Source organism: Heptranchias perlo, chromosome 7, assembly GCF_035084215.1.
Source record: "Heptranchias perlo isolate sHepPer1 chromosome 7, sHepPer1.hap1, whole genome shotgun sequence".
NCBI lineage: Eukaryota > Metazoa > Chordata > Chondrichthyes > Hexanchiformes > Hexanchidae > Heptranchias > Heptranchias perlo.
Genome location: NC_090331.1, coordinates 37,322,043 through 37,347,360, shown reverse-complemented (window position 1 = coordinate 37,347,360; position 25,318 = coordinate 37,322,043). Strand labels below are relative to the sequence as shown.

At 45.1% G+C, this 25,318-nt stretch overlaps 1 protein-coding gene across 2 annotated transcripts; it reads left to right on the top strand.

Annotated features, from left to right (window-relative positions):
* The first annotated feature begins 3,361 nt into the window (after positions 1-3,361).
* zgc:172182 (coiled-coil domain-containing protein 89) lies at positions 3,362-24,710 on the top strand. 2 transcript variants are annotated; one of them, XM_067987323.1, is made up of 7 exons: positions 3,362-3,501; positions 14,628-15,100; positions 20,236-20,423; positions 20,871-21,016; positions 22,007-22,083; positions 22,721-22,820; positions 23,835-24,710. In XM_067987323.1, the coding sequence occupies exons 1-7, from the start codon at positions 3,433-3,435 to the stop codon at positions 23,919-23,921; spliced, it is 1,140 nt and encodes a 379-aa protein (XP_067843424.1). In that variant the 5' UTR covers positions 3,362-3,432; the 3' UTR covers positions 23,922-24,710. The 2 variants fall into 2 exon arrangements, with proteins under 2 accessions (XP_067843424.1, XP_067843426.1); XM_067987325.1 differs by having other exon boundaries at positions 3,363-3,501; positions 20,236-20,366; positions 23,835-24,639.
* Positions 24,711-25,318: the final 608 nt, after the last annotated feature.

Sequence of the window (25,318 nt, the reverse complement as noted above, 5' to 3'; positions counted from 1 at the left end):
GTTGGAATTCAAAGGATGGAGGATAAGAGGCCATCAAGAGGACACTGGAGTAATCAACTTTGGGGGGTTTCATAAACATAGATAAGAGTTTTGCAGTGGATGGCTCAGTTAAGATTAGAAGCAGAAAGTCTACTTGAGGATGTCTTTGCAGGAAGGAAAAATTACATTTTTTTACAAAAGAAATTTAAGAAAGGTTTATAGTTTTCCTCTATAAAAAGGTCAGTCCTTTTAAGAAAAAATACTTTGCCTAGACATCCCGTTTAAGCTTTACAGTCTAAAAAGGTTAAAGGGTGGACCTCACCAATAAATTACAAATTATGCAGAATCATATAAATATAGAAAATAGGAGCAAGAGTAGGCCATTCGGCCCTTTGGGCGTGCTCCGCCATTCAAAATGATCATGGCTGACTGTCTAACTCAGTACCCTGTTCCCGCTTTTCCCCATATCCCTTGATCCCTTTAGCATTAAGAAATATATCTGTCTCCTTCTTGAATACATCTAATGACATGGCCTCTACTGCCTTCTGTGGTAGAGAATTCCACAGGTTCACCACCCTCTGAGTGTAGAAATTTCTCCTCATCTCAGTTTTAAACGGCATACCCCATATCCTGAGACTGTGACCCCTGATTCTGGACTCCCCAGCCATCCTCCCTGCATCTAGTCTGTCTAGTCCTGTCAGAATTTTATATGTTTCGATGAGATTACCTCTTGTTCTTCTAAACTCTAGTGAATAAAGGCCTAGTCGACTCAATCTCTCCTCATATGTCAGTCCTGCTATCCCAGGAATCAGTGTGGTAAACCTTTGTTGCACTCCCTCCATGGTAAGGACATCATTCCTCAGATAAGGAGACCAAAACTGCACACAATACTCCAGATGTGGTCTCACCAAGGCCCTGTATAACTGCAGTAAGACATCCCTTCTCAAGTACTCAAATCCTCTTGCAATGAAGGCCAACATACCATTCGCCTTCCTAACTGCTTGCTGCACGTGAATGCTTGCTTTCAGCGACTGGTGTACAAGGACACCCAGTTCTTGTTGCACCTCGCCTTTTCCCAATCTCTTACCATTCAGATAATAATCTGCCTTTCTGTTTTTACAACCAAAGTGGATAACCTCATATTTATCCACGTTATACTGCATCTGCCATGTTCTTGCCCACTCACCCAACTTGTCTAAATCACATTGGAGCCTCTTTGCATCCTCCTCACAGCTCACATTCCACCCCAGCTTTGTGTCGTCTGTAAACTTGGAAATGTTACATTTAGTTCCCTCATCCAAATCATTGATATATATTGTGAATAGCTGGGGCCCAAGCACTGATCCCTGCGGTACCCCACGAGTCACTGCCTGCCACCTAGAAAAAGACCCGTTTATTCCTACTCTCTGTTTCCTGTCTGTCAACCAATTCTCAATCCATGCCAGTATACTCCCCCCAGTCCCATGTGCTTTAATTTTGCACACTAACCTCTTGTGTGGGACCTTATCAAAAGCCTTCTGAAAATCCAAATACATCACATTCACTGGTTCTCCCCTATCTATTCTACTAGTTACATCCTCAAAAAAACTCCAGTAGATTTGTTAAGCATGATTTCCCTTTCATAAACCTATGCTGACTTTGTACAATCCCGTTAATGCCTTCCAAGTGTTCTGTTATCACATCTTTTATAATAGACTCTAGCTTTTTCCCCACTACTGATGTTAGGCTAACTGGTCTGTAATTCCCTGTTTTTTCTCTCCCTCCTTTTTAAGCAAAGCCCGAAACAAAGTATGTCAAAAAATAAGACCAAAGGATATAAATTAAAAATAAATTTAGAATATCCATAAAAACTTCAGTCAAAGAAGGATCTGTGTCTAAAAAATCTACCATGCAAGAAGAATAACAACTTGCATTTATATAGCTCCTTTAATGTAGTAAAACTTCCCAAGGCGCTTCACAGGAGCGTTATCAAACAAAATTTGACAATAAGTCACATAAGGAGATATTAGGACAGGTGACCAAAAACTTGGTCAAAGAGGTAGGTTTTAAGGAGCGTCTTAAAGGAGAGAGAGATAGAGAGGTTTAGGGAGGGAATTCCAGAGCTTAAGGCCTAGAAAGCTGAAGGCTTAGCTGCCAATGGTGGAGCGATTAAAATCGGGGATGCACAACAGGCCAGAATTGGAAGAGCGCAGAGTTCTCAGAGGGATGTAGGGAGGGGCGAGGCTGGGGAGGGATTTGAAATCAAGGATGAGAATTTTAAAATCGAGGCATTCCCAGACCGGGAACCAATGTAGGTCAGTGAGTACATGGGTGATGGGTGAGTGGGACTTGGTGTGAGTTAGGATACGGGCAGCAGAATTTTGGATGAGCTCAAGTTTATGAAGGGTGGAAGATGGGAGGACAGCCAGGAGAGCACTGGAATAGTCCAGTCTAGAAGTAACAAAGGCGTGGGTGAAGGTTTCAGCAGCAGATGAGCTGAGGCAGGGGCGGGGATCGGCGATGTTACAGAGGTGGAAGTAGGAGGTCTTGGCGATGGAGCGGATATATGGTCGGAAGCTCATCTTAGGGTCAAATAGGTCGTCAAGGTTGTGAATGGTCTGGTTCATCCTCAGACATTGGCCAGGAAGAAAGATGGAGTTGGTAGCTTGGGAATGGAGTTTGCGGCAGCGACCGAAGACAATGGCTTCGATCTTCCCCATATTTAGTTGGAGGAAATTTCTGCTATGTTGGACAAAGCAGGGTGACAAATCAAAGGCAGCGGTGGGATTGAGAGAGGTGGTGGTGAGGTACAGCTGGGTGTCATCAGCCTATATGATAATAGAAGCAAAAAAAACCTTGGTTTTTTAAAAAATGGCCTGTTGGGAGAGTTAATGCACTTGAGAATGAGTGCGATGGGGCAGATGGCTTCTCTCATCGATTCTGACCTTTCCTATATTCACTCCTTCCAATTTACAAGGAGTACTAGTGACATACACTGGCACAGGAGCGGTATTACCATGATGAGACACCATGGCAAGGCACTAGATAGAGTGCCACCGTCCACCAACGATGTATTTTAAATTAAAACATCTACCGGAAAGAACCATGAAGGTAATACAACATTCCGCAGCAAATGGATCAAACTCAGTGCTGTGAAAATACTAAATTTTAAAGCATTCTAGAGGGTCCCACCTGGGCCACAACAACTGCCATCTCTGAGTCACTGTTACCGCCACAAACTGGAAACTTACAATAACCTGGCTTTGATTTTAGGGTAAATGTTCTGCAGGGGGCGGGTTTACAGAAGCTCTCAGTTGGACAAAAATCTGTGGCGTCGGTCACTTTCTAGGTGTGGCTGTTGCAGGATGATTGCCGCATCGCGTTTTGAACTGGATATTTTGATCAGTCGCTGCCGCCGTAAGGAGGGGGTTTGGTTGCTATGGACAACAGTAGAGGCGGCGAGGAGACGCGGCCATGGAGCAGCGAACGGGGACAGAGCGCAGTCCCCGAGATTATCATCAGATGGTAGGCGACAGCAAACAGGTAGGGACCGAGAGAACCAAACCCCATCAGTGTGTTCACACCGGTATCTAAACCCGGGTCATAAACCCCAGTCAGTGTGTTCACACCAGTAACTAAACCCGGGTCATAAACCCCAGTCAGTGTGTTCACACCAGTATCTAAACCCGGGTCATAAACCCCAGTCAGTGTGTTCACATCAGTATCTAAACCCGGATCATAAACCCCAGTCAGTGTGTTCACACCGGTATCTAAACCCGGATCATAAACCCCAGTCAGTGTGTTCACACCGGTATCTAAACCCGGATCATAAACCCCAGTCAGTGTGTTCACACCGGTATCTAAACCGGGATCATAAACCCCAGTCAGTGTGTTCACACCGGTATCTAAACCCGGATCATAAACCCCAGTCAGTGTGTTCACACCGGTATCTAAACCCGGGTCATAAACCCCAGTCAGTGTGTTCACATCAGTATCTAAACCCGGATCATAAACCCCAGTCAGTGTGTTCACACCGGTATCTAAACCCGGGTCATAAACCCCAGTCAGTGTGTTCACATCAGTAACTAAACCCGGATCATAAACCCCAGTCAGTGTGTTCACACCAGTATCTAAACCCGGATCATAAACCCCAGTCAGTGTGTTCACATCAGTAACTAAACCCGGGTCACAAACCCCAGTCAGTGTGTTCACACCAGTATCTAAACCCGGATCATAAACCCCAGTCAGTGTGTTCAAACCAGTATCTAAACCCGGGTCACAAACCCCAGTCAGTGTGTTCACACCGGTATCTAAACCCGGATCATAAACCCCAGTCAGTGTGTTCACACCAGTAACTAAACCCGGATCATAAACCCCAGTCAGTGTGTTCAAACCAGTATCTAAACCCGGATCATAAACCCCAGTCAGTGTGTTCACATCAGTAACTAAACCCGGGTCACAAACCCCAGTCAGTGTGTTCACACCAGTATCTAAACCCGGATCATAAACCCCAGTCAGTGTGTTCAAACCAGTATCTAAACCCGGGTCACAAACCCCAGTCAGTGTGTTCACACCGGTATCTAAACCCGGATCATAAACCCCAGTCAGTGTGTTCACACCAGTAACTAAACCCGGATCATAAACCCCAGTCAGTGTGTTCAAACCAGTAACTAAACCCGGGTCACAAACCCCAGTCAGTGTGTTCACACCGGTATCTAAACCCGGATCATAAACCCCAGTCAGTGTGTTCACACCAGTAACTAAACCCGGGTCATAAACCCCAGTCAGTGTGTTCACACCAGTAACTAAACCCGGGTCATAAACCCCAGTCAGTGTGTTCAAACCGGTAACTAAACCCGGATCATAAACCCCAGTCAGTGTGTTCACACCGGTATCTAAACCCGGATCATAAACCCCAGTCAGTGTGTTCAAACCAGTAACTAAACCCGGGTCACAAACCCCAGTCAGTGTGTTCACACCGGTATCTAAACCCGGATCATAAACCCCAGTCAGTGTGTTCACACCAGTAACTAAACCCGGGTCATAAACCCCAGTCAGTGTGTTCACACCAGTAACTAAACCCGGGTCATAAACCCCAGTCAGTGTGTTCAAACCAGTAACTAAACCCGGGTCACAAACCCCAGTCAGTGTGTTCACACCGGTATCTAAACCCGGATCATAAACCCCAGTCAGTGTGTTCACACCAGTAACTAAACCCGGGTCATAAACCCCAGTCAGTGTGTTCACACCAGTAACTAAACCCGGGTCATAAACCCCAGTCAGTGTGTTCACACCAGTAACTAAACCCGGGTCATAAACCCCAGTCAGTGTGTTCAAACCAGTAACTAAACCCGGGTCACAAACCCCAGTCAGTGTGTTCACACCGGTATCTAAACCCGGATCATAAACCCCAGTCAGTGTGTTCACACCAGTAACTAAACCCGGGTCATAAACCCCAGTCAGTGTGTTCAAACCGGTAACTAAACCCGGATCATAAACCCCAGTCAGTGTGTTCACACCGGTATCTAAACCCGGATCATAAACCCCAGTCAGTGTGTTCACACCGGTATCTAAACCCGGATCATAAACTTCAGTCAGTGTGTTCAAACCGGTAACTAAACCCGGGTCATAAACCCCAGTCAGTGTGTTCACACCAGTAACTAAACCCGGATCATAAACCCCAGTCAGTGCGTTCACACCGGTATCTAAACCCGGATCACAAACCCCAGTGAGTGCGTTCACACCGGTATCTAAACCCGGATCATAAACCCCAGTCAGTGTGTTCACACCAGTAACTAAACCCGGGTCATAAACCCCAGTCAGTGTGTTCACACCAGTAACTAAACCCGTATCATAAACCCCAGTCAGTGTGTTCAAACCGGTAACTAAACCCGGATCATAAACCCCAGTCAGTGTGTTCACACCAGTAACTAAACCCGGATCATAAACCCCAGTCAGTGTGTTCACACCAGTAACTAAACCCGGATCATAAACCCCAGTCAGTGTGTTCACACCAGTAACTAAACCCGGATCATAAACCCCAGTCAGTGTGTTCAAACCGGTATCTAAACCGGGATCATAAACCCCAGTCAGTGTGTTCAAACACCGTGGTATCTAAACCCGGATCATAAACCCCAGTCAGTGTGTTCACACCGGTATCTAAACCCGGATCATAAACCCCAGTCAGTGTGTTCACACCGGTATCTAAACCCGGATCATAAACCCCAGTCAGTGTGTTCACACCAGTAACTAAACCCGGGTCATAAACCCCAGTCAGTGTGTTCACACCAGTAACTAAACCCGGGTCATAAACCCCAGTCAGTGTGTTCAAACCAGTAACTAAACCCGGGTCACAAACCCCAGTCAGTGTGTTCACACCGGTATCTAAACCCGGATCATAAACCCCAGTCAGTGTGTTCACACCAGTAACTAAACCCGGGTCATAAACCTCAGTCAGTGTGTTCACACCAGTAACTAAACCCGGGTCATAAACCCCAGTCAGTGTGTTCACACCAGTAACTAAACCCGGGTCATAAACCCCAGTCAGTGTGTTCAAACCAGTAACTAAACCCGGGTCACAAACCCCAGACAGTGTGTTCACACCGGTATCTAAACCCGGATCATAAACCCCAGTCAGTGTGTTCACACCAGTAACTAAACCCGGGTCATAAACCCCAGTCAGTGTGTTCAAACCGGTAACTAAACCCGGATCATAAACCCCAGTCAGTGTGTTCACACCGGTATCTAAACCCGGATCATAAACCCCAGTCAGTGTGTTCACACCGGTATCTAAACCCGGATCATAAACTTCAGTCAGTGTGTTCAAACCGGTAACTAAACCCGGGTCATAAACCCCAGTCAGTGTGTTCACACCAGTAACTAAACCCGGATCATAAACCCCAGTCAGTGCGTTCACACCGGTATCTAAACCCGGATCACAAACCCCAGTGAGTGCGTTCACACCGGTATCTAAACCCGGATCATAAACCCCAGTCAGTGTGTTCACACCAGTAACTAAACCCGGGTCATAAACCCCAGTCAGTGTGTTCACACCAGTAACTAAACCCGTATCATAAACCCCAGTCAGTGTGTTCAAACCGGTAACTAAACCCGGATCATAAACCCCAGTCAGTGTGTTCACACCAGTAACTAAACCCGGATCATAAACCCCAGTCAGTGTGTTCACACCAGTAACTAAACCCGGATCATAAACCCCAGTCAGTGTGTTCACACCAGTAACTAAACCCGGATCATAAACCCCAGTCAGTGTGTTCAAACCGGTATCTAAACCGGGATCATAAACCCCAGTCAGTGTGTTCAAACACCGTGGTATCTAAACCCGGATCATAAACCCCAGTCAGTGTGTTCACACCGGTATCTAAACCCGGATCATAAACCCCAGTCAGTGTGTTCACACCGGTATCTAAACCCGGATCATAAACCCCAGTCAGTGTGTTCAAACCGGTATCTAAACCCGGATCATAAACCCCAGTCAGTGTGTTCACACCGGTATCTAAACCCGGATCATAAACCCCAGTCAGTGTGTTCACACCAGTAACTAAACCCGGATCATAAACCCCAGTCAGTGTGTTCACACCAGTAACTAAACCCGGATCATAAACCCCAGTCAGTGTGTTCACACCAGTAACTAAACCCGGGTCACAAACCCCAGTCAGCCTGTTCACACCGGGATCTAAACCGGGATCACAAACCCCAGTCAGTGTGTTCACACCGGTAACTAAATCCGGATCACAAACCCCAGTCAGTGTGTTCAAACCGGTATCTAAACCCGGATCACAAACCCCAGTCAGTGTGTTCAAACCGGTATCTAAACCCGGATCATAAACCCCAGTCAGTGTGTTCACACCGGTATCTAAACCGGGATCACAAACCCCAGTCAGTGTGTTCACACCGGTAACTAAATCCGGATCACAAACCCCAGTCAGTGTGTTCAAACCGGTATCTAAACCCAGATCATAAACCCCAGTCAGTGTGTTCAAACCGGTATCTAAACCCGGATCATAAACCCCAGTCAGTGTGTTCACACCGGTATCTAAACCGGGATCACAAACCCCAGTCAGTGTGTTCACACCGGTAACTAAATCTGGATCACAAGCCCGTGTCAGTGTGTTCACACCGGTAACTAAATCCGGATCACAAACCCCAGTCAGTGTGTTCACACTGGTATCTAAATCCGGATCACAAACCCCAGTCAGTTTGTTCACACCGGTAACTAAATCCGGATCACAAACCCCAGTCAGTGTGTTCACACCGGTAACTAAATCCGGATCACAAACCCCAGTCAGTGTGTTCACACTGGTATCTAAATCCAGATCACAAACCCCAGTCAGTTTGTTCACACTAGTAACTAAACCTGGATCACAAACCCGAGTCTGTGTGTTCACATTACTAACTAAACCCGAATCACAAACCCCACTCAGTATGTTCACACGGTATCTAAACCCGGATCACAAACCTCAGTCAATGTGTTCCCACTAGTAACCAAACCCGAATGATAAACCCGAGTCAGTGTTTTCACACCCTTAGCTAAACCCAGATCACAAACCCAAATCTGTTTGTTCACACCGGTAACTAGTTCCAGATCACGAACCCCAGACACTGTGTTCACACCGATAACTAAACCCGGATCATAAACCCCAGTCAGTGTGTTCACACCAGTAACTAAACCCGGATCATAAACCCCAGTCAGTGTGTTCACACCAGTAACTAAACCCGGGTCACAAACCCCAGTCAGTGTGTTCACACCGGTATCTAAACCCGGATCATAAACCCCAGTCAGCCTGTTCACACCGGGATCTAAACCCGGATCATAAACCCCTGTCAGTGTGTTCACACCGGTAACTAAACCCGGATCACAAATCCCAGTCAGTGCGTTCACACCGGTATCTAAACCCGGATCACAAACCCCAGTGAGTGCGTTCACACCGGTATCTAAACCGGGATCACAAACCCCAGTCAGTGTGTTCACACTGGTATCTAAACCGGGATCACAAACCCCAGTCAGTGTGTTCACACCGGTATCTAAACCCGGATCACAAACCCCAGTCAGTGTGTTCAAACCGGTATCTAAACCCGGATCATAAACCCCAGTCAGTGTGTTCAAACCGGTATCTAAACCCGGATCATAAACCCCAGTCAGTGTGTTCACACCGGTATCTAAACCGGGATCACAAACCCCAGTCAGTGTGTTCACACCGGTAACTAAATCTGGATCACAAACCCCAGTCAGTGTGTTCAAACCGGTATCTAAACCCGGATCATAAACCCCAGTCAGTGTGTTCACACCGGTATCTAAACCCGGATCATAAACCCCAGTCAGTGTGTTCACACCAGTAACTAAACCCGGGTCACAAACCCCAGTCAGTGTGTTCACACCAGTAACTAAACCCGGATCATAAACCCCAGTCAGTGTGTTCACACCAGTAACTAAACCCGGGTCATAAACCCCTGTCAGTGTGTTCACACCGGTATCTAAACCGGGATCACAAACCCCAGTCAGTGTGTTCACACTGGTATCTAAACCGGGATCACAAACCCCAGTCAGTGTGTTCACACCGGTATCTAAACCCGGATCACAAACCCCAGTCAGTGTGTTCAAACCGGTATCTAAACCCGGATCATAAACCCCAGTCAGTGTGTTCAAACCGGTATCTAAACCCGGATCATAAACCCCAGTCAGTGTGTTCACACCGGTATCTAAACCGGGATCACAAACCCCAGTCAGTGTGTTCACACCGGTAACTAAATCCGGATCACAAACCCCAGTCAGTGTGTTCAAACCGGTATCTAAACCCGGATCATAAACCCCAGTCAGTGTGTTCAAACCGGTATCTACACCCGGATCATAAACCCCAGTCAGTGTGTTCACACCGGTATCTAAACCGGGATCACAAACCCCAGTCAGTGTGTTCACACCGGTACTAAATCTGGATCACAAGCCCGTGTCAGTGTGTTCACACCGGTAACTAAATCCGGATCACAAACCCCAGTCAGTGTGTTCACACTGGTATCTAAATCCGGATCACAAACCCCAGTCAGTTTGTTCACACCGGTAACTAAATCCGGATCACAAACCCCAGTCAGTGTGTTCACACCGGTAACTAAATCCGGATCACAAACCCCAGTCAGTGTGTTCACACCGGTAACTAAATCCAGATCACAAACCCCAGTCAGTTTGTTCACACCGGTAACTATACCCAGATCACAAACCCGAGTCAGTTTGTTCACACTAGTAACTAAACCTGGATCACAAACCCGAGTCTGTGTGTTCACATTACTAACTAAACCCGAATCACAAACCCCACTCAGTATGTTCACACTGGTATCTAAACCCGGATCACAAACCTCAGTCAATGTGTTCCCACTAGTAACCAAACCCGAATGATAAACCCGAGTCAGTGTTTTCACACCCTTAGCTAAACCCAGATCACAAACCCCACTCAGTGTGCTCACACCGGTAACTAAACCCAGATCACAAACCCAAATCTGTTTGTTCACACCGGTAACTAGTTCCAGATCACGAACCCCAGACACTGTGTTCACACCGATAACTAAACCCAGATCACAAACCCAAGTCAATTTGTTCACACCAGTAACTAAACCCAGATCACAAGCCCAAGTCAGTTTGTTTACACTAGTAACTAAATCTGGATCACAAACCCGAGTCAGTTTCTTCACACTAGTAACTAAATCCGGATCACAAACCCAAGTAAGTTTGTTCACACTAGTAACTAAACCCGGATCACAAACCCAAGTCAGTTTGTTTACACTAGTAACTAAATCTGGATCACAAACCTGAGTCAGTGTGTTCACACTAGTAACTTTTTTTATTTCAAAATATACTTTATTTCATAAAATTTAAAGATACACACCATTCAATGTAATTTTTTTTTATTCGTTCATGGGATGTGGGCATCGCTGCCAAGGCCAGCATTTATTACCCATCCCTAATTGCCCTTGAGGCGGTGGTGAGCCGCCTTCTTGAACCACTGCAGTCCGTGTAGTGAAGCTTCTCCCACAGTGCTGTTAGGTAGGGAGTTCCAGGATTTTGACCCAGCGACGATATATCTCAATTACAATTCAAAACAATATAATACAGATCGTACATACCACAATTCAAAACCCAGTACATATCTTCTAAGACATGCTGTACAATATAAGGTGGGATGACCTTCCAAGGTAGCCTTTCCCCATGGAGCCTTTGTGTAGGCCGCATCTCGCTTCAGTGCATCCTGCAGCCGCTACTCCTGGTCCTTGGAGTGTGCCAGTCGTTAACAATCGGTCATGGTCAGCTCCTTCAGCTGGAAGACAGGCAGGTTTTGGGTGGACCTAAGGGTCTTCTTCACCGAGTTGATGGTCTTCCAGCAGCAGTTGATATCTGTTTCAGCGTGCGTCCCGGGGAACAGCCCATAGAGCACAGCGTCCTGTGTTACCGGGCTGTTGGGATGAACCAGGACTGACACCAACACATCTCTCTCTGCACCTTCTGCACGAAGGGACAGTCCATCAGGAGGTGGACGACGATCTTGTCCCTACTGCAGTCTAGAGGGCATCAGCGGTGGTGCTGAAATTCCGTGCGTGCACGGAGGGCTCTTCTCACCACCATCCAAGCTTCATCCTGGTATCTGTTGGTCAGTTCTGGCGATGAGACGTTCTGCCAAATGGCTTCAACCATCTGATTGGGGAAGTGCCCAATCGGATACACCCTCTCCCTTCTCTGCAGGACCCCCAGAACGTTCCGTGCCGACCACTGTCTGACGGCCACATGGTCGAAGGGGTTCCTCCTCAGGAGCGACAGGTGGTGGGGTACGGTCCAGCTGGATGCGACGTCCTGCGTCTTCTTGGTCAGACTCAGTCTTCTCAGTGTGTTGGACAGGTAGAAACTCAGCACGTAGTGACAGTTGGTGTTTGCATGCTGGGGCTCTACTCATATCCTGAGGCAGCTACACACAAAGGTGGCCATCAGGGTCTGGGTGACATTCGGGACACCCCTTCCCCCTTTGTCTGGGGGTTTGTACATGATGTTCCTGCGGACGCGGTCTATCTTGGACCCCCAGACAAAGCGGAAGATGGCTCGGGTGACTGTGACGGCGGAGAATGGACCAGACCTCACACCTTATCACCAGGTTCCTGCCGGCCATAGAGAGGGAGCATTTTCCCCCACCCCCATATCAAGCTTCTGTTTGGCCTTGGCGACCCGTTCCTTCCAGTTCTTCGTGCAGGCCTGGGACCTCCGAACCAGATCCCCAATACCTTCAGGTAGTTGGACCTGATGGTGAAAGGGACAAAGGATCGGGTCTTGCACCTGCCAAAGAACATTCTTACTGCGGTTCACTCTGGCCCCCGAGACCAGCTCGAACTGGTCGTAGATGCCCATTTGTCTGTGGACTGATCGGAGCAAAAAATGGTGATGTCGTCCACGTACAGGGAAGCCTTAACCTGAGAGCCTCCTCTGCCTGGGATCGTCACCTAGAGCAATATCGTGAGTACCTCACACCTTATCACCAGGTTCCTGTCGGCCATAGAGAGGGAGCGTTTTCCCCCACCCCCATACCAAGCTTCTGTTTGGCCTTGGCGACTCGTTCCTTCCAGTTCTTCGTGCAGGCCTGAGACCCTCCGAACCAGATCCCCAATACCTTCAGGTAGTTGGACCTGATGGTGAAGGGGACAAAGGATCGGGTCTTCCACCTGCCACAGAACATTCTTACTGCGGTTCACCTTGGCCCCCGAAGTCTGCTCGAACTGGTCGCAGATGCCCATTTGTCTGTGGACTGATCGGAGCAAAAAATAGTGATGTCATCCACGTACAGGGAAGTCTTAACCTGAGAGCCTCTTCTGCCTGGGATCGTCACCTGCGTCCTTCCTGATGGACGTGGCAAACAGCTCGATACAACACACGAGCAAGACCGCAGAGAGAGGACAGTCTCGCCTGACTCCAGATCTGATCACAAACCTGAGTCAGTGGCCTCGATACTAAACCCCTATGATGGGCGGGGCGGGGCGGGTGGTGGTTAAACCCTATAAAACAGGCAATGCGTTTTTACGGCGGAAGGTAGCATGCCGTGCAAGGATCCTGTCAAGGAGAGGTGTAACACTTCATTATGATATTTAAATCAGGCTCCCACAGTGCAATTGGGAGCCTGTTGTAAATTTAACAGCTGCCGGTCAGGTTTCCAAAGGCTCAGGAAACCCGGCAGCGAAATTGAGGTGGGAGCAGCCGGCTCCAGAAGGTAAATGCTTTTTATAGCTCTCTTTGTGGGCCAGGAGGAGCAAGAGTGCTCTCCCCGGCCTCTCAAGCAAACCTTTGGCATCCCTTATGCCAATCGCAGCTTTTCTCTAGTCCCTGCCGCAATCGGCGACCTCCCCCTCCTCCAGCCCCGATCTGAAGCCTACCCCGCAATTGCTGACCCCCCCCCCCCCCCCAACTGCCCAGTGATCTGCCGATCCCCCAACTGCAGCCTGCCCAGTGATCTGCCGACCTTCCCCAACTGATGCTCGACCTGCGATCGCGATTGCCGAGGACCGTCCGCAAGGGTCCTATCGCTGGTTTTCCCGCCCAGCAGCCAGCCAGCCTGTCAATTTGGCTGGCTTCTAGGCAGGAAATGGAAGAAAAAAAATTATAATGAGGTCTTGCCGTTAAATTTGGCAGGACCTCCATGTCTCCGGCCTTGCTGGGTTTCCCCTACGCTCCCCGTAAATATCGGGGCCAGTGTGTTTACACTAGTAACTAAACCTGGATCACAAACCCAAGTCAGCATGTTCACACTGATATCTAAACCCAGATTACAAACACCAGGCATTGAGGGAGTGCTGCACTGCAGGAGATGCCGTCCTTCAGATGAGACATTAAACCGTCTGCCCTCTCAGGTGGATGTAAAAGATTCCACGACACTATTGAAGGAGAGCAGGAGAGTTCTCCCGATGTCTTGGCTAATATTTATCCCTCAACTAACACCAAAAACAGATGATTTGGTCAGTTTCCTACATTACAACAATGATTCCATTTCCTTATTTCTTTCCTTCTTCCCTCCCTCCCCTCCAGTTACTCCATTGCAAACAGAGGGGACATGATTTCAAGCCAGCCTGCAGATCACTCTGAAGTCAACCAAGTTTGGGAAACCACTCTGCAGATTTGGACTGCAGATTTCCCAGCCTGTGGGGTCTTTCCCTAAGGGTGGCTGTGGAGCAGCTAACAAACAAATTTAAGTCACACATCTCACTGGAATGAAACTGCTCCAGAACACAAAGGCACACTCTCTATAATTAGCATCACCTATCATGGAAGCAGATACTACTCAAGGGTCTCTGTGCCAGAAGCAAAACAGATATTTTAAAAATCGTTTCATGTAAGATTATATATTTTTTCATAATAAAAAGAACTAATCCTTTAACTGAGAGGTTCTCCCCCTAGGCGTTCCTTCCTCTTTAATTCTAATTGTGTCTTTTGACACCAGTGAGAAGAGCTGATCATCTGTGTGCTGAACTTGAACTCAGACCTCTAAAATTACACCTCATAGCTACACAGTTAAGAAGTGTATGACCAGAGGGGCTATTGTGGCAGCATACAAAATTAACAAGCCATCCCTCCTTTATTCAAAATGCTATGGTTAAGCTCATATGAAATATTCAGGCCATTTTGTATTGTTTAGGAAATTGATGATGTGAAAATTACATTAGAGAGGCTACGTGGACTCTCCCAAGATGACAAAACAGAAAATGCCTTGTTACGATCTAGAATAGATGAACAGTCTCAGCTCATCTGCATACTCAAACTGCGGGCAGATGAGTTCTTACAGCGTTGCCAAACTTTGGAGATAATTAACACTGAGTTGGAGAAGCAGTGCGAGGACTTCAAGCAACAACTAAAAGGAGAACTAAAGCAGTCAGCTCGACTAGAGGAGCGATTCATGGATCTGGCATCCAACCATCAGGAAATTATCAAATTCAAGGACGAATATAAGAGACAGAATGCAGAGCTCAGACAGCAAAATGAGAAACTCCAGAGAGAGAATGAAAATCTATTCTGTAAATCCCTGCAACAGAAGAATGACCAAATATTCAAGCTCTCAGATGAGTTGGGAAAATGTTTAAAAAAATACAAGGCGCTAGAACAGGAATGCAAGTAAGCAAGTGTGCTAATAATTTAACCAAATATTTAATTTGTTGCTATAACATTAATTTTATAGTGAAATTGTATCACAGTGAATTATGATTTTATTTTAGTAATGCCCGAAAACGGTTTGCAGAGGGCGGGCCGCACACTGCACTTGCCTGTTAGTGTTATCTCAGGCAGCACGTATTATTCGTGATGCAGAGTCATTATCATGACTCAGGCATGCTGCCAGCACCACCTGCACGATTCATTGGCTTGCAAGCCTGTTTGGCCTCTATCGGGCATCTCTGATTCCACTTAAAGGCAGCCAGCTCCTCTTAAAGGGGATGTGCACTCTGGCTGCAGAAGGCAGGAAGCACTTGTGAATAGAGTAATGGCTGCAGCAAGGACTGAGAGGGCACCATAGTTCAATGATGCTGCCTTGGAGGCCCTGGTGCAGGCAGTGGACAGGAGGGAAATGTTCTTTTTTCCAGCGGTCAGAAAACCCTTCAGGCAACAAGTCTGCCACCATAGTTGTCAAGGTAAGAATACTGCTCTCATTCTGCTCACAACCCCATCACCTCCAGCCTCACTACTCACAATACTCCCCTCCCCGACTTCCTTTTACTCTCTTACAATCACTGCACCATCTTCACTACACCTCCTTATCCTACTCACATACTCACCACTATTGCAACCCTCACTTTCCCACATCATTCACACTGCATACCAGCTATTTCACCATAATAGGCACATTCTCACAAGACTGTCACTAACATACACCCTTCTTTCTTTCAGGAGAAGGTAGCGCACAACTCCAGACAGGAAGCTGCCACTGGAGGAGGCCGAGCCCACGGGCACACCCTCTGCCCCTCATAGAAAACTTGATGGCCTTCATGGGCAAGGAGAGAATCATGGCTGTGGTGACTGGCGATGCTGGAGGCGACGGTGCGCAGGGTTTCTTCAAACTGTATCCTTTTTTTGCCTTCTGACTTCTGTCTGACCCTACACACTCTGCATGACAAACTACAGATGACTTCACCAGCCACTTCTCTCTCTCTCTCTCTCTCTCTGCTGTCCTCTCACAATAAAAGCTAACCTTTGTCCTTCTCTTTTATTTCAGGTGCTGAAAATGTGAATGCCCCTCTGCTGGTAGAGGAGAGGAGGCCAACCCTCCTGAAGATGCAGCGTTACTCGATCTCACCCTCACCAGCACCAGCCCAGATACTGGTACCACACATATTTTAAAAGCTAGGCAAGAGAAGGGGTCTTCATGTGGCGAATCACCGGACACAAGTGTGCAGAGCTCTAACTTGTGTCAAGGCTTTGTGCAGAGCATGGAGACCATTTCATCCAACGTGGACCGAGCAGTCAGCTCCATCAACAGGGCAGTGGCACCCACTGTCATGGAACCTCCCCTGACAGCTCTCACAGCTGCCATGGAAGCTCACCCAACTGGTGTCTTGGCACTGGGGGCTATTGTTGATACGGAAGTTAACCAGCAGCCTGAAGTGACAAACCAGCAACTATCCTGTAAATACTGTATGATGTCTTTAAAGAGCACTGGTGAAGGCTCCTTCCTGTCTCTTAGCACCATGAGTTGCTGGGCGAGTTCAGCATGTGGCAAGCCAGGAACTAGGGCATACCAATTGGAAAAGGGTCCTGCAAGACCCTAATTTAAATTAATTATTCAGTGTTTTCTATTAATGTGCCAGACGCTCTGGACTCCTACAGAGAAGCCAGATCCATATGGCAGGCAGAGCACTTCTGGCTGAAATGAGTGTACACTTCCTGCCTGCCATATTGGAGGCTTAGTCACCCATTTAGTGCTCGAGAGTTGGGCGTGGCGCCATCGAATTTCCAGGCCACTGTTCTAGAAAACTGTCTTGAATACATTCTAGAAATTCATCACCTCTATTATTTGAGCTGTTCTGCTTCTCTCAGTCTCTGTGAAAATGAAAATATCCTTGTATAATCGCATTGTTTTTGCTACATGCTTTCCCTAATCTCCGTATTTATACATTCCCCCCCACTACATCACTACTATCAAGTCAGTAGACAACTCCTATCAGAGTCTTGCATCCTTTCCTGTTCCTTAACTCTAACCATAGTCTTTCCACTATCTGATTTCCTTTAGTGAAATCCCTAATTTCTACTGCGGTATGTGTATTTTATAAATATTGCTACTCCCCCTCCTTTTCTAATTTCCCTGTCCTTTCTAAAGATCCTTTAGCCTGGAGTATTTAGCTCCCAATCATGCCATGCTTGTAGCCAGGTCTCTGTAATGGTTACTGCATCATACCCTTTAAGCTGAATTTGTGTTTCCAACCTCACTTGTTTTATTTTTTATGCCACGTGCATTTACGGAACCCTTATCTGGGCAACTGCCTCCACTGTGCCTATGCTGGCCTTATCTCACACTTTTTGACTTAACAATGTGGATTTTCCCCTCCCACATGGTTGATCCCAGAACTTAAGGAAATGATGTCTGAGGAAAGATTGACTACCCTGGGCCTTTTCTCTCTTGAAAAGAGAAGACATCAAGGGGATGTGATAGACGTGTATAAAATTATAAAAGGTTTGAATAAATTGGATCCAAGTAAGCTTTTCTACTAAATATAGAATCTAAGCACAAGGGGTCATGTGTGACACCACCGTGCTAAATGGGATAGATTCAGAACAGATCTAGCAGTTCAAAACTGGGCATCCATGAGGTGCTGTGAGCAGCAGATTTGTATTCCAGCACAATCTGTAATCTCATGGCCTGGCATATTCCTCACTCTACCATTACATTAAGCCAGGGATCAACCCTGGTTCAATGAGGAGTGTAGAAGAGCTTGCCAGCAGCAGCACTAGGCGTACCTAAAATTGAGGTGCCAACCTGGTGAAGCTACAACACAGGACTACATGCATGCTAAACAGCGGAAGCAACATGCTATAGACAGAGCTAAGCGATTCCACAACCAATGGATCAGATCAAAGCTCTGCAGTCCTGCCACATCCAGTCGTGAATGGTGGTGGACAGTTAAACAACTAACGGGAGGAGGAGGCTCTGTAAACATACCCATCCTCAATGATGACAGAGTCCAGCACGTGAGTGCAAAAGACAAGACTGAAGCGTTTGCAACCATCTTCAGCCAGAAATGCCAAGTAGATGATCCATCTCAGCCTCCTCCCGATATCCCCACCATCACAGAAGCCAGTCTTCAGCCAATTCGATTCACTCCACATGATATCAAGAAATGGCTGAGTGCACTTTATACAACAAAGGCTATGGGCCCCGACAACATCCCGACTGTAGTGCTGAAGACTTGTGCTCCAGAACTGGCCGTGCCTCTAGCCAAACTGTTCCAGTACAGCTACAACACTGGCATCTACCCGACAATGTGGAAAATTGTCCAGGTATGTCCTGTCCACAAAAAGCAGGACAAATCCAATTCGGCCAGTTACCACCCAATCAGTCTACACTCAATCATCAGCAAAGTGATGGAAGGGGTCGTCGACAGTGCTATCAAGCGGCACTTACTCACCAATAACCTGCTCACGGATGCTCAGTTTGGGTTCTGCCAGGAGCACTCAGCTCCAGACCTCATTACAGCCTTGGTCCAAACATGAACAAAAGAACTGAATTCCAGAGGTGAGGTGAGAGTAACTGCCCTTGACATCAAGGCAGCATTTGACCAAGTGTGGCACCAAGGAGCCCTAGTAAAATTGAAGTCAATGGGAATCAGGGGGAAAACTCTCCAGTGGCTGGAGTCATACCTAGCACAAAGGAAGATGGTAGTGGTTGTTGGAGGCCAATCATCTCAGCCCCAGGACATTGCTGCAGGAGTTCCTCAGGGCAGTGTCCTAGGCCCAACCATCTTCAGCTGCTTCATCAATGACCTTCCCTCCATTATAAGGTCAGAAGTGGGGATGTTCACTGATGATTGCACAGTGTTCAGTTCCATTTGCAAACCCTCAAATAATGAAGCAGTCCGTGCCCGCATGCAGCAAGACCTGGACAACATCCAGGCTTGGGCTCTTAAGTGACAAGTAACATTTGCACCAGACAAGTGCCAGGCAATGACCATCTCCAACAAGAGAGAATCTAACCACCTCCCCTTGACATTCAACGGCATTACCATCGCCAAATCCCCCATCAACAACATCCTAGGGGTCACCATTGACCAGAAACTTAACTGGACCAGCCACATAAATACAGTGGCTACAAGAGTAGGTCAGAGGCTGGGTATTCTGCGGTGAGTGACTCACCTCCTGACTCCCCAAAGCCTTTCCACCATCTACAAGGCACAAGTCAGGAGTGTGATGGAATACTCTCCACTTGCCTGGATGAGTGCAGCTCCATCAACACACAAGAAGCTCGACACCATCCGGCACAAAGCAGACCGCTTGATTGGCACCCCATCCACCACCCTAAACATTCACTCCCTCCACCATTAGCGCACAGTGGCTGCAGTGTGTACCATCCACAGGATGCACTGCAGCAATTTGCCAAGGCTTCTTCGACAGCACCTCCCAAACCCGCGACCTCTACCACCTAGAAGGACAAGGGCAGCAGGCACATGGGAACAACACCACCTGCACATTCCCCTCCAAGTCACACACCATCCCGACTTGGAAATGTATCGGCGTTCCTTCATCGTTGCTGGGTCAAAATCCTGGAAATCCCTTCCTAACAGCACTGTGGCAGAACCTTCACCACACAGACTGCAGCAGTTCAAGAAGGCGGCTCACCACCACCTTCTCATTAGGGATGGGCAATAAATGTGGACCTTGCCAGCGACGGCCACATCCCATGAACGAATAAAAAAAAAATTACAAATTAAAGATAACAAAAGAAAATAGGAAATGCAGGAGGAACTTTTTTTTTACTAAAAGGGTGCTAAGTATGTGGAACATGGGTGGTGGAACCCTTAATGGGTTTCAAGATGAAATTAGACAGGTTCTTGTCGACAAATGGATTCAAGGTTAATCAAAATGCACCAAGGGAATACTGTGGATAGATGAGCTAAATGAACCGAAGGTCTTCTCCTGCCTGAAAATGTTACTATGTTACTGTACTATTAATTCTTGTCATGTTTTTGGCCTTAGCGGACATATAGCTAGTTTTCTGAAAGCCAATGACTTAATTATAATAGATATTTATTGTTCCTATATTTCAGACATATAACACAAAATTTACAGACAAAAGAAAGTGAGTTTTTAGAGAAGCAAACAAGCACAGAAAAGTTTTATCTGAATGAAATGCAATCTCTAAAGGTAAAGCTGAAAGAATCAGAAGAGAGATGTAATGGTATGTATTCAAATAAATATGCGGTACTAACATTACAACTAATTCCAATTCATCAAGGTAAGTTTGAGCAAATGGAATGGAGTACATTAACAGTGCTATTTATGAAGAGCATTTAAGAAATTAATTAAACTTTAGTAAACCTTTCATGCACTCTTTACTATGTATTTGCCAGTTATGAGTTCCTTCATTTTGAAGAGTTTTAACAGCTCATGTAAGTGACAATGTGTAGTGCACAATGTGGATAACCACCAAAATAATTTTATCAATATAGTCTTAGATTAAATTGAGCAAATAATTTTAATATTGCTGATAGTATCAAAGTGTGCTGTTTTTCTTATACTTTGAAAAATCTATTCTTTTTCACTGGGACTAATGAGTTAGAAACTCATACACTTAGTATACAGTACACTTGTAGTGTTAACTACATATTAAGTTGAAAATGTGACTAGACACATTGACTTTCATACCTTTCTAAATCTGACATCTGGACACTTTATTTTTAAGTGGCTGAACTGAAGCAGAAAGAAGCTGCAGAAATGACAAAAACTAGAAATCATAAAGAAACGGAACTCCAGCACAAACTGCATGTGGTGACTCAGGAGAAGGAAGAACTTCTGAAACTTTCCATGCAGAGAGGGAAAATTATACAGGTTAAGTTGGACAATATAAATGAATATCAATTTGAATAGAGAAAAAAAATGACTTCCAAAAATCTGAGTCAATTCCTTGTACATGAGAAATAAACAGCTTAAACTATAAAAATAAAATAAGTCATTATTTATGTTCTATCCTGTAGCATTGCTCTTGGTCACTCAGAGGATGCACTGTTTAATAAGATGGCTACATTAAGCTCTGCAACTATTCTTCCTGTGCCCAAAGTTAGAAATCTTCAAATCTGCAACAGGATTATTTTTTCCTCTTTTCCCTCTACTCCTCCAGTTAACAGGACTTTTCTTTGTCTCCATCCTTCTCGTGAAGATGTCGGTGATGGACTGGGGTGGACAAATGTAAGGAATCTTACAACACCAGGTTATAGTCCAACAATTTTATTTTAAAATAAAATTGTTGGACTATAACCTGGTGTTGTAAGATTCCTTACATTTGTCCATCCTTCTCATCAAAGTATCACTATTTCTCTTCTCTCCCTCCACAACCAGAATCTCTCATCTTATCCCCCTCTCCTGAGTAGGGTCTCTTTCTCATTCATAGCCATCGCAACAGGGTATCTCATTTTCTGTCACTCTCCCGAACCCCATCATCCGAGTCCCCAAGAAGATCTCTTTCCCTCTTCCTTTCACCCTCAATGGATTATTTTTTCCCTTTTCCTTCTCCATACCTGAAAGGTCTTTTTTCCTTTCCTTTCTGTCTGTCTTTTTCTTTTCTTCCCATTCCCTGGGCTGCAGTGCTCTTGAAGTCAAGTCAGAAATTCACTCATCAGAGATGGATTCCTGTTTGTGTACATATTAGGGCCACCTTTGGTCACATCAGTGGTTCTCCAACTTTTTCGAACTGAGCCCCACCATTTCAAACTTTCTTGGCTTGGGATATAAAATTGTGTGTCTTTTAGAAGGGATTCTTGCTGATCTGGAGATATACGTAGAAGTTTAATCTTTGCATCACTGTGACTTTTTGAAATATAGGACAAACAAAAAGAGATTCAGCTACTTGAGGAGAAATTAAGATTAACAGAAAAAGCAAAGAAAGATGCAGAAGAAAGGTAAGAAAACAGAAAAAAACTATTCAAGATGGATTAATATCTTTAAGCTTTTTCAGAATTTTGCACTGGTTTACATACTGATACTGTTGTACATTTGCTTATATGGCATTTGCAGAAGCATAAGTCAGTTGGTATTATGTATATATTAATATACAGATAATACAAGCTTAATAGTACTTGGGATAATGATATTAACAAGCATTCTTCCCAGTTAGCTTTGGCTAAAATTAATACAAACAAGAAACCAAAAGTAATTAACGTCTGTACATGCAACTATTAACATTTAAAACTTAGTTGTTTTGAAAGTACACCATTTTAAAATTGTTTGTGTTCACTGAAACCCATCACCAGGCTGCTCTTGTACTATATGACTTGGTAACTAAGGAATTAGGAGAAAATAGAAGAGTCTTACAGTCAACGTAAAATTAAAGTTGTTAAGAAAGCATAGAAAGAAAACTGCATGCAATTACTCACTTTAGTCGCAGTGGCTCATCCATCATACAACTGCTTGTATATAAAGCTATTGTTGAGCCTTATCATGGGGCATTCCTTTGAATGATTGCTATCAGATTATTTGCGTAGAAAAAGTTGTCTTTGTATGTTACACATTTCATTCAACATGTGCTTTATATTTCAGATTTCAATATGAAGCTGCAGTGGTAAATGCAACTGTCAAAGTCAAAGAGTTACAGCAGCGGTATTACAAATCTCAACAGGATTATACTGACTTGGAAAGGGTAAACTCTTTGGCTATAAATCTGAACAACCCTCCCTCATATTTTTGTTATTTGGGCTATCACATTATCACGCACTATTCTTGAGTTAGGCTACCTGCGGACAGACATATATGAATACCTCTCTGAAACTAACCACTAAGAGATACACAAGAGTAACCCACCTATTTTAAAACAGAAATGTGGCTGTCTCCTATAGCCACAAAAATATATTTCCTTTTTAAATAACAAAAACACTTCAAGATATGTTAATGAGAGAATAAAATTACTTCTACATTACTTCAAGCACACCAACACTTCCATTAGTGACAAATTGTGCTGAGTTCCTAGTGTACTATCCAGCTGTAAGCTGTACAATGTGGTTTATGTTTTGAACATTAATCGAAAATGCTTTCATAAAAGTATTTATATAATAAAACATTCTCCCCCTCCCCCCCCCCCCCCCCCCCCCGCCTTCAGCTTTCCCTTCTCATTCCCTGGCGGGCAGGTAGGAAATCCTTTGGCAGATTTGCAAGACGATCTTGACTCCTCATTTTGATATTTTGCTAGCCTCAGCTCTGCATCTCTGGCTTAAAGCAGCACTGAGTAGTAGCAGACTGTATACAAACCCAAAAAAACTACTATATGCAGCTAAGAAAATCAGTAAGTCTCTACTATCGAAATGCCATGGGAGAAGTTAAACAGGCAAATACAAATTAAAGCAATTTATACTAACTGTGGTCTCATAAAATCATTGAAGGATCACAATTTCGACTAAATGGGTCAGAATCCTGCATTTCTCTTCCCTCTTTTGACACAAAACTTAGTGTGTAGGTGTGAATGTGTAGAAACCTGGAATAGATTCACTGGCCACTAAAATTAAAATATTTCTCAGGATGGTCTGCTCTATAAATGTTACATTACATACTGCAAACCATCCATGACTTCCATTACTATAGTCTGAATGTAAGTAGCCCATTATAAAATTTCTCTATCAACAATTAATTTCTATTTGCTAACCTCTTCTTCCATTAATAGGAATTTGAAGCTTTCAAAAAGCACAATAATGACCTGCTAACAAAAGAGAAGGAACTGAATGCCAAACTACGCCATCTGATTGAATGATCCCAGATTTCAACATTAATGTATTTTACTTTGCATTTTAAGGACAATAAATTGACCCTTTCTACCCAGATGCAAATAAAAGGACCATGTTAATTTCTTACTTTTTAAATAGCTTATCCTCTCCATGAAAATTAATAGGCCGTTATCCAAAACAGGAGAAATCATAGGTCACTGTTTTGGGGTTTTCTGCTTGCAGTAGGTTTTGTTTTCCCTGCACTTGTGCTGCACCAGACCTTATTCTGGTTTCCTTCTGTTCTTTGATGCAGAAAACCATTCATAGACCAATGAAAAACTTAACATGAAAAACACAGAATACATTCCAAGGTCAGAAAACCAACACCAAAAACTGAAACAAATCTGTAAAGAAAGTTAACATTTTAGAAAAATAAAGATTGTATTATGCTCTAAACTAATACCATCATAAGAGCTGTGTACAGTGACTGAAAAATTTTCAGGCAGGAAGAGATGATTATAATGAGAAAGCAACACTTTCTCATTTGGATCATTGCTTATCCACTGGTATGTAGAGGATGAAAAATGTCTTTTTTATTGTAGATTCTGTTGATTGGAATGCATACATTACAATTGCTGTTTTTTTGATCATTAAGGGCAAGAACAATTTTGTGCAATGTAGTCTACAAAACCATTTGTCTGGGGTCACAATCTGCATGTGTTTTATCTACATACCATAAAATATTGTATCCTATTTACTGGAAATGGGTCTCTCACATATCTATCTAAAAAAACACTTTTGCATTGTTAGATTTGCTATACAGAACACTGCATTTCAGCCTTACTAATCTACAGTTGTCTTTCCATGATTCACCTGCAGGCTGTGCAGCAAACTTAGTTGAGACCGAGGCTTTTACGCAAGAAATATTACCACCAATTCTTCTCCCCCTATGTCAGGTTCCCACGTTTCTGCACCCGATTTTGTGGCCAGGGCTAATAGCTTCAGAGCCTTCTGACTGCTGTTGGGGGAAGTGAAAGTCTGATTTACCTGCAATGTGCCTCCTCAAACTCTCCAATCCTGTGCTTGGGCACCTCATGAACATAAGAGGGAAGTGAGGCAGAAGGCTGGGAACAACCCCTCCCATCTTATTTTCCTAACAACTGGGTCGACATGTATTGGAGGCCCAGGCCCACCCATTTGGAAAAGCCCTGGAAATCCAGGAGCAATGTACTGGAAGTGGAGTCTTGACAGCAGATCTCTTTTCCCCTCTGTAGCACCTGGGAACTGAGCCTTCCCCAGGTGCTGTGAAGAGGAAAAGTGGCATTTAGTAACCTTTAAAGCAGGTATCTAAACTCCACTATTGCCTCAGTAAGTAGACACTGTCCAGTGCAGAACCAAGAATGTTTCAGTTTTGGGCTAGGTTTTTGCTGAGTTCCCTTAGTCA

Excerpts from the sequence above, each read along its gene's own strand:
- zgc:172182 (XM_067987323.1), top strand. The coding sequence starts at position 3,433 with ATGGAGCAGCGAACGGGGACAGAGCGCAGTCCCCGAGATTATCATCAG. Across the intron at positions 3,502-14,627 it reads TGGTAGGCGACAGCAAACAG|GAAATTGATGATGTGAAAAT; the intron begins GTAGGGACCGAG and ends TGTATTGTTTAG. Across the intron at positions 22,821-23,834 it reads ATTATACTGACTTGGAAAGG|GAATTTGAAGCTTTCAAAAA; the intron begins GTAAACTCTTTG and ends TTCCATTAATAG.